Source organism: Rhodnius prolixus, unplaced genomic scaffold, assembly GCF_049639745.1.
Source record: "Rhodnius prolixus isolate KJV_2025 unplaced genomic scaffold, Rpr scaffold_4, whole genome shotgun sequence".
NCBI classification, from domain to species: Eukaryota; Metazoa; Arthropoda; class Insecta; order Hemiptera; family Reduviidae; genus Rhodnius; species Rhodnius prolixus.
The window spans coordinates 29,813,829-29,826,444 of record NW_027411614.1 but is presented as its reverse complement, the minus strand read 5'-3'; the positions used below and the strand labels follow the sequence as shown (position 1 = coordinate 29,826,444).

The window sequence follows — 12,616 nt, the reverse complement described above, 5'->3', positions numbered from 1 at the left end:
GTCCTGTGTTTGATTTACTTGTGGAAATAGACAGAAATAAACATAACTTGCAGTAAAACATGAATAAAATATTCACTAATTAATTGTGAATTAATTTTAGGTGTCCTTGTATATGAAATGCTTGCTGGATACCCACCATTCTTCGACAAAAATCCATTTGGTATATACGAGAAGATATTAGCTGGTAAGATAGAATGGTCTCATCATTTAGATCCAATCGCAAAAGATTTAATCAAGAAACTTCTTGTCCAGGATCGGACTAAGAGGTTAGGAAATATGAAGGTAACAACAGATAGCTTTTTATAATAGAATCAATACTAATAATATACACAATTCTCATTAAAACGCTCATTTGTCTTTCTCACGTCCATTTTCATATTAGTTGATATAAGGGAACGGATTAGCTGAGTTGTGAATGAATACTGGATTCCAACGGGGAGATCATGGGTTCGAATCCAGCTGCTGGCCCTTAAATTAACTTTTCCTAGCAGTTTCTTGCAGCTCCCTGTGATAGTGATAGTGTTATCTGTAGCGAGTGGACTCTGTCCAGGGGCTAGCAGTACATTGAAAAAAAGCTGCAACCGACAATAATCTCAAATGTTGACGCGCCTTAAATACTTCGAGATTTTCAGGCATCTAACCTTATTTTTTGGATTGGAAATAACCCACAAAACATTCTTATTAATAGAAAAGTTATTATATAAGAGTTTTGAAACAGCTACTTTGATTTCATTGCACTGAATTCATATTAAACAATGCATTTAGTAAAGAAAGGTCAAAGTTTAACGCAAATTGTTTGAATTATAACCATCAAAATTGCAGTAAGAAAGCTATGTGAGCATTACCTGCAGGGCCCTATTATGGGTTGGTCCTCTTCCTCTAAGTTTCTACTTTTAAACTCAGAGGTTTCTCTTTTTTAAAGTTTAAGGCATGTTAACATCTGAGTCATTCGCACTCAGAGCATTTTTGTGCTTCAATCCGAGCCTTTGGGCAGTATTCTCACGTTATAAATTGTAAGCTTTGAAGAAATGTTATAAATTTTTGCTTCGTCCTTTAATTCTTCTTATTATGTAGATAAAACTAAGCCTATCTGCGAAACCTTATCGATGGTTGGACATGAAGTTTTCTTATTGAAAGTCATTACTTTAAATAAAGCAGAAATTTATTCTATTTCCTTAATTTTTATTGCAGAATGGCGCCGAAGATGTGAAGAGGCATAGATGGTTTAAATCAATGGACTGGAACGATGTTATATTAAAGAAATTAAAAGTAAGTAACAGCTTCAAAGATAGGGATATACAGTTTTGTACAGCTTTTAGTGAAGAAAACGAATTGATTGAAATGGAACTGATAGATAATTATTATTATGAATTATTAAAAGTTGATGTTATGAGTACTTGATCATTTTAATTTTATAAATACTAATGTAATGTAAGCATTATATTAACAAAATAACAGATTATCCTGTTCAAAAGCGACTTCAATTGCGATTACTGGCTATTGTCTAAATCAAATGGTTCAATTATTTTGGCCCAAGTTTAGTAAGTTAGTGCATAAAGTAGATATTTTGTCAAATGTTTACAATCTACAAGTGTAAATTTAATACTATGTTCCAGCACTCTTTATTTCCTTCTCTACAATCATACAATAAGTAGTGCAAAAATAATTTCATTTTATCGTTAACTGTAAATAAACTTTTTTTTTGTTCACCACTTTCCCTTTCTTATATTATTAATTTGACTATGGCTTTGAGAGCCTTTCTACCCTTCCTCTTACATTGCTCATTAAAGTACTTAAGTACTCTTTTATTCGTATTTTCAAGGAATTATAGTTTGGAAGGCACATATTTACAGAGGTTGTGTTATTATTGTGATTTTTCCTTCCCTTTTTTTGTCTATGATCGATCGAGTTGTAAGGTCACTTTATTTCTTACAAGTGCAACTAAATAACTGCAGTATATCGGATAGTTACTCAGTCATCAGCAGTATTATTGGAATGTTGAAAGGACTACAAAACCTCTTCAAGGTGATTGAAGTTATAAGTTTTAGTGTTGATAAATTTGGATGAATATACACCGAAATTCTGGTTTCAAAAAGATCAGTAACAGCTTTCACTGCCACAAAATCCTTCCTCCAGATTAGATAATTCCGCAAAGTATAGTCGTTAGACACCATATTGTTCCGATTTACCATACCAAACATATGCACATTATATCTTAGGCAGAAATAATGGTGCAGCCAGTAGAAACATGGCATCTGTCATAAACCCTTTGAAAGAGTACGCATATGTGTAACGAGAAGCATTTACTAGAAAATGACTATCAAGGTAACATTATCAGTTAAAAAAGACTTTTTAAGAAAAAAAAAAAAAGACTATATTTCGTATTTCATCCGACTAACTCAGCTTATTCTCTCTCTTATGATTAGGTAACTTTCATGATTCCATCAATTTTATGTTGGCAACAACATTTTGGCTTAGTTTGGATATGCATATTTCTTTTTCTGAAAATCAGTCTTGGAGGAAATGAGTTAATTCTCTTTTTTAATAAACGGCCAATATACTTAGATAGTGTAGATATTTATAGATTTGAAAAGGATAGGCAGGTGACGGTTATCTTTATTCATAAAATTCTCAAAGCCATGTAGGAATCATCTCTTTCGTCCCAGTTACAGTTCTTATATTCGAAATTTGTTGGTACCCAATCTCATTTCATTACACTTCACTTGAAGAAGCTCATTAATTTATTGTAAAATGTTAGGCCACTTATTTTCTTGGGCATCATATTCTGTAATCTGGATTACACCCCGTCTTCTATTAGGACAAATGAAATCTTACTTTCATCAAAATTAAAATCAATCATTGTAGTTATTACATATACTTTATCAATATACCTCATGTCGACCTTGGCTGTTATTCTGTAATTATTTGTAGTGGCTTCGAGTGGTCAAAAGTTTACAAGAGGACATATTCCCAGCTTCGTGACTAGAGACTTTTCTTTCTAACAACGCAAGGTTCTTCTCCTTGACTTCTGGTTGTAGATTCACTTACACTTTGAGCCTACAATATTTTTTAAAAAAAGAACCAAAAGGAACTTTTATGGCAAACAATCTTTTTAACTGCGGACTCACTTTCAAATGGCACATTCTTATTCACCTGATTATCAAATACTAGAAATAGTTTAATATCCTTCTACTTTATTTTCTAACTAATAATATCGTCATCTATAGATCGATGAAAGATTATCATCTAAACATGAAAATTAGAAGAGAAACTCAAAAAAAGAAAATCAAACGATAATTGGTCAATCGATATCTATTTTAAGCTTTTATAAAAGCAGTTGCAATGTTGCAATTTATTCTTAAATATTTTGTCATTATTAGGTAGGTATCCATTTTTTTCTTCTTAAAAGTCTGCCTGCAAAAAAAGAAAAACTATCTTAGGATTTATTACAAACATAATAATTTTATCTTATTTTATTTTATTGTTTAGCCTCCAATAGTGCCATGTGTCCGGTTTGAAGGAGATACTAGAAACTTCGATAATTATCCTGAAGCCGAGTGGAAAGCTGCTCCAGCTGTAGGGGAAAATGAAGAAAATTTATTCGCTGATTTTTGACTGTTCACTGCCACCGGACTCCTTAAATTAAATTCCCTCGATATTTTTGTAAATAGGTATCGCTTTATTTTATACATAATTATTTTATTTTGTCAAACTCGATTAATTTATGTAAGAAGTAGAAATAAAGAATTTTTCGTTGTCTTTTCTTTCATTAGTTTTTCACTTGGTATTTGTTATTATCGTGAAGTCCGAACTCCATTGGTCAACATTTATTAGAACCATTCATGCTGTAGAAACTTTCAGCCACATTATAAATAAAAATTTATAAATATAAATGACGATTACATTTCGAACTCTATGTTGGATTACATTTTTTATTTATTTTAAATATTTACTACTCTAGCTAATATAATGTTAATCCAATACAAAATTAGGTGCTTACCAATGAAATAAATTCTTAGAGATTGAAATTTTTTTTTACTCGGTGACACTTCTAGATTTCTTAACTCCCTGTTGCAGCTACTGTTAATGGTAAAGGCTCAATTTAAATTGAAGTCAATTAAAACACATAAGAAAAGTACACTGCAGCAGTGTTTCTTGTTGTAATGGCCGCATTTGACACAGTTTGACTCTCAGACTGCTTGTTCTGAGAAAGTTAAACGCCTTCTTCTATTAAAATTATAAAATCTTATAAGAGAGTATTCACACTTTGACTCAATAATACTTTTAGTACTTGACGACACATTCTCGCAAGACGATTCCAGGTGGTAGTTCATGAGTCCCTTACTTTTCAAACTTTACCGCTCAGGCATAACTGAATCTACGACATTATCCACATACGCTATGATAGCTTCTCTTAACAAAGACAATGACAATGCATTACGAAACTACAAAAAACATACAAATTACTCCCAAAGATGATCTGCGGCCAAGCCCCGCAATAGAATGAAAGCTTTCGCCCATTAAAGCTCAACAACTAAAAAATTCTCTGAAAGCAAAAGGACCTGGGAATGCACTAGTTGGGAGTAATCCTGAACACTGAACCCACTGGGGGACTTCACAACAATACAAAACCACAACAAGCATTCACTCTACTGAACAGAAACCCACTGATTAACAGCAACATTCTTGCACTATACTTCTTATACTTATTAGTATCTTGCTTATTTCTTAGTATCTTTAAACATTCATCAACCCAGTTATTAGATTACAGCTACCACCACCCTGACAATTCAACTATAGTCTTTTTAAAACAAAGAACTAAGAATTGCACTGGATGCCCATGAATTATCAGGTACCCAGAGAACTTTGAATTCTCAGAATGCTAAAAGACTTCTTCCTAAACACTTCAACACAGCCATCCACATCTCACTACCATTACAGCTTTAAGAATATTGAAATCAAGACTACATCATGACCTATGAAGAAATGTTATATCACTTTGTGTATACCTGGCATATTTCATTTGTAAATGCACCAAAATCTGGTTTAAAAAACATTGTAGGAAACTCAAAGACGTCGATGTTCACGTTTTTCAATGCTACTAAAAAACAGTATTAGTACTGCTTTATTTTCTTTCTTTATTTCATTAATTTTAAAATTTAATAATATTGAAATAATTTGTAAAGTTGGCATCTATTATTCATTTGATCAATATATTTACAAATATTGCATGACTAAATTAAATAAATGTATAGATATTGATTGGTCAAAGGGCACGCATTTGCGATTTTGTTGATCAATATGATGAAATGAAGGGTGTTGTGTTATTGAAGCAGGTGACAGCCATTCACTGCTTATAACTGCTGCTTTAAACATGTATGAAGTGGAAGGAGTACTTGGTCGCGGGCAGTTCAGCATTGTGTGTAGTGCTAAAAGTACTTCTGATAATAAACGCGTTGCGCTAAAAAAAATTCATATTCCCAGCATGTCCAGTCCAAAAGCCAGAGCTGACTGTCTCAAGGAAATAAATCTGTTGCAGGTTTTGTTTTAAATTTATAAATAGATTCAAATATGTTATATTTTTTATTTTTATTACGATTTAAAGAGGAGCAGGCATATTTAGTAAATTAGAAACAAATTTATGATCACCGATGGATACAGCGTAAACGCTGTTTTATGCTTTTAAGATGTCGGTTTGTGTCTTAAAGTATATCTCCTTAACAAAAACTTACAGTTTAAAAAGTTAAGTATAAGGGTTGATTAAACGCCAAAAGGTACACAAATCAGCAAGTACCCAACATTTCATTCAAGCTTAGTTGATATAATTTAAGTAATTTTGCTGCATTAACTTTTCCTTCACATTTTTTAGAATTTATTAGATGTCACAGACCCTTATGCTGGCCAGTTCGTTCATAATATTATTTGGTTATAATTATGATAAAATGTATATTATATCTTCGTTTTTAAATAGGTACTTTATTTTAACTCTATTCCAAATTATTCTTCTGATTTATCCTTAATATGCCCTTTATTCTGAAGTTGTCACATCTTATACATGCATGTTAAAGTAGAAAAAGACAAAGTTAGAGTCGGCTGCTGTTTAAATTTGAATCACGGAGGATTTAAAACAATATTTCAGACTTGAATTCGTCTTACCGAAATATTCGTGAGCACAAATAACACACAGTTAATAACAAGTAGATTATTCAACAACAATTATTCATTTCTCAATTGTAATTTAATTTTACTTACAGTAAAATACTGGAATAATTAGCTGTCCTAAAAGTATGCAATACTTATTTATTTTATATTACATAACATACATATAACATTGTGAGAAGAACAGCTACATTGAGAGTGTGATTGAAGAAAACTATATTATTTGCGATAAAGCCAGATAATTATTACCTATTATTATAAACGTTTGACTACTACATAAAATAACAATTACTTTAATCGAAGAATAAACTTAAACAGACGATTTTTATTAAAAATAAAATAATCGAAATCATTGATGTATGTTGGTGTAAGCATTTTTTTAAAAAAGTTTTTAAATTTTGTAGCCTCGTAATTTTTTTTATTTTTTATAACGTTTTCTTTTTAACCTGTAATTAATAGTTTGATTATTATAGATTAATAGATATTACAGTCAATCTACAGTGCTACTTGAACAAATTTTTTGTAGATGAAAATGGCCAGCATAAGGGTCTGTGACATCTAATAAATTCTAAAAAATGTGAAGGAAAAGTTAATGCAGCAAAATTACTTAAATTATATCAACTAAGCTTGAATGAAATGTTGGGTACTTGCTGATTTGTGTACCTTTTGGCGTTTAATCAACCCTTATACTTAACTTTTTAAACTGTAAGTTTTTGTTAAGGAGATTTTTGTACCTTTTGGATAGATTTTCATTTTTGTCTATTTTGCTAAGTTACATATCTGCTTTACTGTTTTTTTTAAATTTGGAATAAGCAATTCTATCATTATAACCTGATAAGGTGTTAAGTAGGAACCGTAACTACCACTGGAGAGATCTTTTTAAAGAATGATTATAGTTGCGGTCCCCAAACCATCCTCAATAACAATTTTTTTGAGAAAGCCTTTTTATATAAAATAGGAAGGTATTTGTACGTAAAAAGCAAATTTAAACTGCGATTTCAGACCTTCCTTTTAAGAGGAGTAAGAAAAATAAATGGGCGATTACAGTATTTCTCTCTAAAAGGCAAAGAGGCAAAGATTTTGAATCGAACGACAATTCATTAATGTAAATAGGTTCACCCATTGATAATTTTAACGATTTCAGTACTTCCTCTTAGTAGGTGTAAGAGCATGATGGCACTTCACAGTCATGTAGAGGAGCTTTAATCACTTCTTCGTGCTAAATTTTATCAAAATCGGACAAAGCGTTATAGAAATATTGGTAATAATAGTTTTAGAAACGGCCATACTTGGGTGGGGCAAACTCCCCTCCATATGAGGCGTAGCGACGAGACTTTTAAAGTGCAAATCTGTACAAAATTTCGATTCGAATGACACTTCATTCATGAAAATCAGTTCACTTGTCGATAATTTGAAACGATTGCTATACTTCCCCTTAACTAGTGTAAGAGCAGATCGCCGCTTTAATGTTACGTAGGGGAGCCCTAACTCTATCATCCTACCAAATTTTATCAAAATCGGGCTAAGATTTACAGAGTAATTAGTAATAATAATTTTGAAGGGGGCCTTACATAAAGGGGGCTAACTCCTCTCTAATTCGGTGTACAGCGTCGAGACCCCCAAAAGGCACATCTACATAAAATTCCGAATCGAATGACACCTCATTCATGAAAATCGGTTCTCGCGTTTAGGCGCTACGTAGTTTACAAAAAAGGTAACAACAACAACAAGAAGAAGAAGAAGAACAACAACAATTTCTGAAAATGCCGTTTTTGCTCATTTTCGGCAACTTTTTTCTCGAAATCTATTAGGTCTGGGGGGTCGCAAAAAAATTACAGTTATAAAGGAGGGTTTGCCCTATATTTTAAAGAAAATTTGGGAATTTTATCTTTTATAGAAAAAGAGAAAAAAATTGTCAAAGTTAGGTGTTTTTTAACGTTACGCTTTTTCGTGCACTTTTTGACGATCAATCCTTATACAACTGTCCTACCGGACAGTTTTAATTTCTGAGTTGTTGTTCTCAAACATGTCAAATGATAGAGTTCGAAGAATTTAAATCTACTTCTATTTTGATTTTTAAATGTATAGATTTCCTTCACACTTTCTTTCTTGCGGTAAGGGAGCCCTAAGCTATGAAAAGCAATTCTGCAATTCACACGAGAATTAATAATTTTATCATTAATTCTGCAATCGTAACTTCAAATTCGGAATACCCTATTTGCACTATGAATTTCGAATCATCATTACAAAATAATTTAAAAAATAAGTAATTCTAGTCTAATTTTGAACAAAGTATTTGATTTCTGCTTCAGTGTATTGATAGATAAGTCAAAGTTGGATTGTACAAACAGGGTAGCCTTTAATTACAAGTTACGACTGAAAAAGTAATGAAAAAATAAGGAGTTCTCATCTGGTTTGACTGGAAGCATTGATATTTCTACTTTATTGTTTGAATAATTAAGCCAATTGTTGATTGTACTCCAAGGGTAGCTCGAAAGTTATGTTACGATTGCAGAAGTAAAGGAAAAGTATGGATTTCTCGTCTAGTGTGATTGAAAGTATTGAGATTTCTGCTTCAGTGAAATAACAATTAAGACAATTGTCGAAATTTGAAGTTACGTGTCCAAAATAAAAGGCAAAATAAAGAATTGACTATTTTTATTAGAAACATAGAGATTTCTGCTTCAGTGTATTAAAAAATTAGCCAGACGTGGATCGTACACACAGTATAGTTCAAATTAGAAGTCACGATTGCAAGATTGTTAAGATTGTTTAATAGAAAAATAAGGAATTTTAGTCTAGTTTGATTAGAATATACATCTTCATATATTTTATATATGTATGTAAACTTCTTCATACTTAATAACTAAGACAAAGGTGGATTGTACACATAGAGTAGCCTGAATTTGGAATTGCTATTGCAAAATTAGTTTTAAAATGAGTAATTCTCCTCTAGTTTTGAACAGAAGCTTTTCTAAATTGTTACATAATCATTGCCATCTTTAACACTATATAATTACTTTAATGTTGGCATTCCAATATCTTGCTAGCAACTTGATCATCCGAATATAATCAAATACTTATCATCGTACATTGATGGAGATGAATTAACTATAGTACTTGAACTTGCGGATGCCGGTGATCTTAGTAGAATGATAAAGTACTTTAAGAAACAACGATTGCTCATTCCTGAACGAACGATATGGAAGTATTTTGTACAGATTGCCAGTGGTATTCATCATATGCATTCAAAAAGAATATTGCACAGAGGTAAATTATTCTACTTTTATTCTCATCAAGTATTTTAGCGTTAGAAAAAATGATTTATTATTATTATTATTATTATTACCATTAGAGCAGTCTATTTAACTCATTGATGACACCATTGAAAAACAGTTCTGGATAAACGCTATTACTATATTACTACAAGACAAGGCAGCAAATCAAAAGTGAAATACAAAAATATCTAACTTTGATTTCTGGCGTAGTATAGGAATTACTCTGATCGAAATACACATCTTATTGATTTTAATGGAATGACCATTTAATGATCCAGTGGATCAGTTAGAAATTGATCCATTTAGAAAAAGAATTATTAATTGAATGAAAGCGGAATGAAGACCTAATAAACTAAACTAGTGGCACATTTTTTTAGATATCAAGCCTGCTAATGTTTTTGTCACAAAAGAAGGAATTGTGAAGTTGGGTGACCTAGGCTTAGGAAGATTTTTCAGCGCAAAAACTATGGCAGCCCAATCTTTAGTGGGTACACCGTACTACATGTCTCCGGAGCGTCTTCATGAAGAAGCGTACACGTTTAGCAGTGATATTTGGTCTTTGGGTTGCTTGCTTTATGAGGTAAAGAATTTTAACTTTTTTTTAGAGAGAGAGAGTAGGCGATCTTGCATTTTTATTTCTCCATCTTAAAAATACACAGCATTTCTATCCCGTTTCAAAAAACAATATGTACGTAACGCTGAAGTATTTGGATGCGAATTTCTTGAGTTGTAACAAGAACGCGATGAAATATAATTGATTCAGCTTTTGTAAACAAATCTGGAAACATACTCCTCACTACATTCCCATAATTCAATTCTCGGTGCAATAACTTGAACATAGTTTCAAGTTCCGAAATTAAATTTTTCTCAATTCTTCTTCGTACAGTCTTCTGCTGGCATAGATGACTACTTTTTTAACGTGTGTAATAGGTATCTGAACACTTCGGGCGAAACTATTATTATTATTATTATTACAACTGAGTGGTTAGCGAAAGCTAGATTCCAACGGGAGATCCCGGGTTCGAATCAAGCTGCTCGCCCTAAGATTTTCTCTTCCTAGGAGCGTCTTACAGCTCCCTCTCCAGTGATAGACATTGATGTCTGTAACGAGAAGACCGGCAATGCGCTTAAAAAAGCTACGGGCGCCAATGACCTCAATTTTGACGCGCCTTAAAATTCAAAAAAATTGAGTTCTCTGGGTTTTCATTTTGAGCTACAGTACTTGCTTACATCCGTACATTTCCAGATCTCAGAACCTCTTTTTCAGACTAAGTTAAATTAATAGGAATATTTTTGATGAAAACTTTGAAAATCAAAAATTTGACCCTGTAAATACTTGCAACATATACTTTACTGATAGCAAGAAAAGTAAAAAATGCCTAGGAAAAGCATGATTTTATTGTTAAACTTCTGTGCTGCATCCTTGGTGATGAGTTAGGTTTTTGTTGAATATGGTCACATGAAATGTTTATTTAATTTCATATCCTTTTTGAGAGTAACTATTTTAAGATTTCTTGTTATTTACAGATGTGCGCATTGCAGTCCCCATTTTTTGAAAATCGCCTCAATCTATATTCACTGACTAAGAAAATCGAACGAGGAGATTATCCACCGCTTCCTTCAAATATCTTCAGCAAAGAGGTTTTTAATTTTTGTATTTATTAATCGTAATTATTTTCGAAGGTTAACATTTATGGGACTTCGAAGGTCAATTTTGAAAAATTAAGAGTGGCAACTGCTAGATGTCACATTTTGATAGAAAGAAAATGAAATGATAGAAATTTTCATTGAAATTGAAATGGAGAAAAAACTTAGCTTTTTAAAGTATTAAGTAAGTCATGACAACGGAAACAACGACTACATCGTTTTTCCTTAACAGAAACTGCCTGGTTTTTACACTCCTGTTGGTCTGTTGGATTGGCCAAAGTACAAGTCTCTCTTGCATAAACCACATGTGAGAATTAGTCATCAAGTTGAAAGAAATAAACTATTATCCTGCATTACTGACTAAGTTTTCCTTTTAGCTTCTGTTTTTCGCGTTTCTTCGAAGAGCTCAAACGATTGTCCTTCAGTACTATACAATAAAGAATTCCATATCTTTATCCTTGAAATATCAGATTGAATAATTTATATAATACATATATATTTAAACTATTTTGGAGTAACCCAGTTTAATTTTTAACTTTAAACGAAAGGTAATCTATTTTCAAGTGTGCAAATATTCTTATTTTATTTCTTTTTTAATCTATGCAATATTTGATTCAAAGAAAATTGTCAATATTTTGAATTTGTATTTGTTCGAGGCTAAGTGCGCACAAATATCCAGAAAGAAGCTTCAAAAATACAGTTTTTGAATTGCTAACTTCTGAACCAACCAGTAAACAAATATTTAATAAAGAAAAGTTTTCCAAGTTGATTAGTAGGGTAGATTTATTTAAATTCTTCTTTTTATACATATTTATTTGTTTTTAAATGTTTCAGATAAGAGGACTCATATATAAGTGCCTTGAACCTAATCCATCGGACAGGCCAGACATATCGAACATATACGGTATTGCGTTAGGCATGACAGCTAACGCGGATGGGTCTCTTTCGTTCAGATGAAATACTGTTTGAATAGTTGCTCTTCCACATTATTTGTACGAAGTACTGTTTTGAGCCACAACAGTTGTGAGGTGAAACTGCCAAATAATAAAAATTTACTTTCATTTTGTTACGGGTAGATTTCTGTATGCATATTTAAAAAGCACCAACTTTTAATTATTGTTAATTCACATAATATATTCCGATCGTATTTAAATTTTTTTATTCACTTTACCTGAAAATTGAAAATTATTTTTCTATTGATTGTGGAAAATTTCACATCTATTTAACAAGCTGTTTATTTTCTTTTACCTTTCATCCTTTTACTTCTAACATAGTGTTTGTTACCAAATTCTAGAAAACATGATAATCTGGAAGGAATTTAATCCAATAATTTCAAATTCAGAGTTTTTATTATTAACCGATTTATTTTACTTTTATTATTACTTTCCTTTTAGGTGATTTAATACTAATAATTTATAGGCGTTTGTTTTTAATTTTTTTACACCTGCCTGGCATCTTTGTTGTTACTATCACCAACGAACTATGGAAATATTGCTAAAGTTAAGTGCGAATAACACTAGACATTCACTGAA

General features: G+C 31.7%; 2 protein-coding genes across 2 annotated transcripts in view; both read left to right on the top strand.

Moving 5' to 3' along the window:
• Positions 1–3,769, top strand: part of Pka-C3 (Protein kinase, cAMP-dependent, catalytic subunit 3) — a 29,789-nt gene extending 26,020 nt beyond the window's left edge. Inside the window, exons 6-8 of the mRNA XM_074130273.1 lie at positions 101–282; positions 1,192–1,269; positions 3,490–3,769. Of these exons, the coding sequence (XP_073986374.1) occupies positions 101–282; positions 1,192–1,269; positions 3,490–3,615 (386 nt within the window). The 3' untranslated portion in view covers positions 3,616–3,769. The remainder of the gene's footprint in view (positions 1–100; positions 283–1,191; positions 1,270–3,489) is intronic.
• Positions 3,770–5,290: 1,521 nt separating this feature from the next.
• LOC141455324 (serine/threonine-protein kinase Nek7-like) lies at positions 5,291–12,237 on the top strand. The gene is made up of 5 exons (XM_074130272.1): positions 5,291–5,539; positions 9,210–9,429; positions 9,815–10,017; positions 10,965–11,078; positions 11,919–12,237. Exons 1-5 carry the CDS (start codon positions 5,375–5,377, stop codon positions 12,039–12,041), a joined length of 825 nt encoding a protein of 274 aa, XP_073986373.1. The 5' UTR covers positions 5,291–5,374; the 3' UTR covers positions 12,042–12,237.
• The last annotated feature ends 379 nt before the right edge of the window (positions 12,238–12,616 follow it).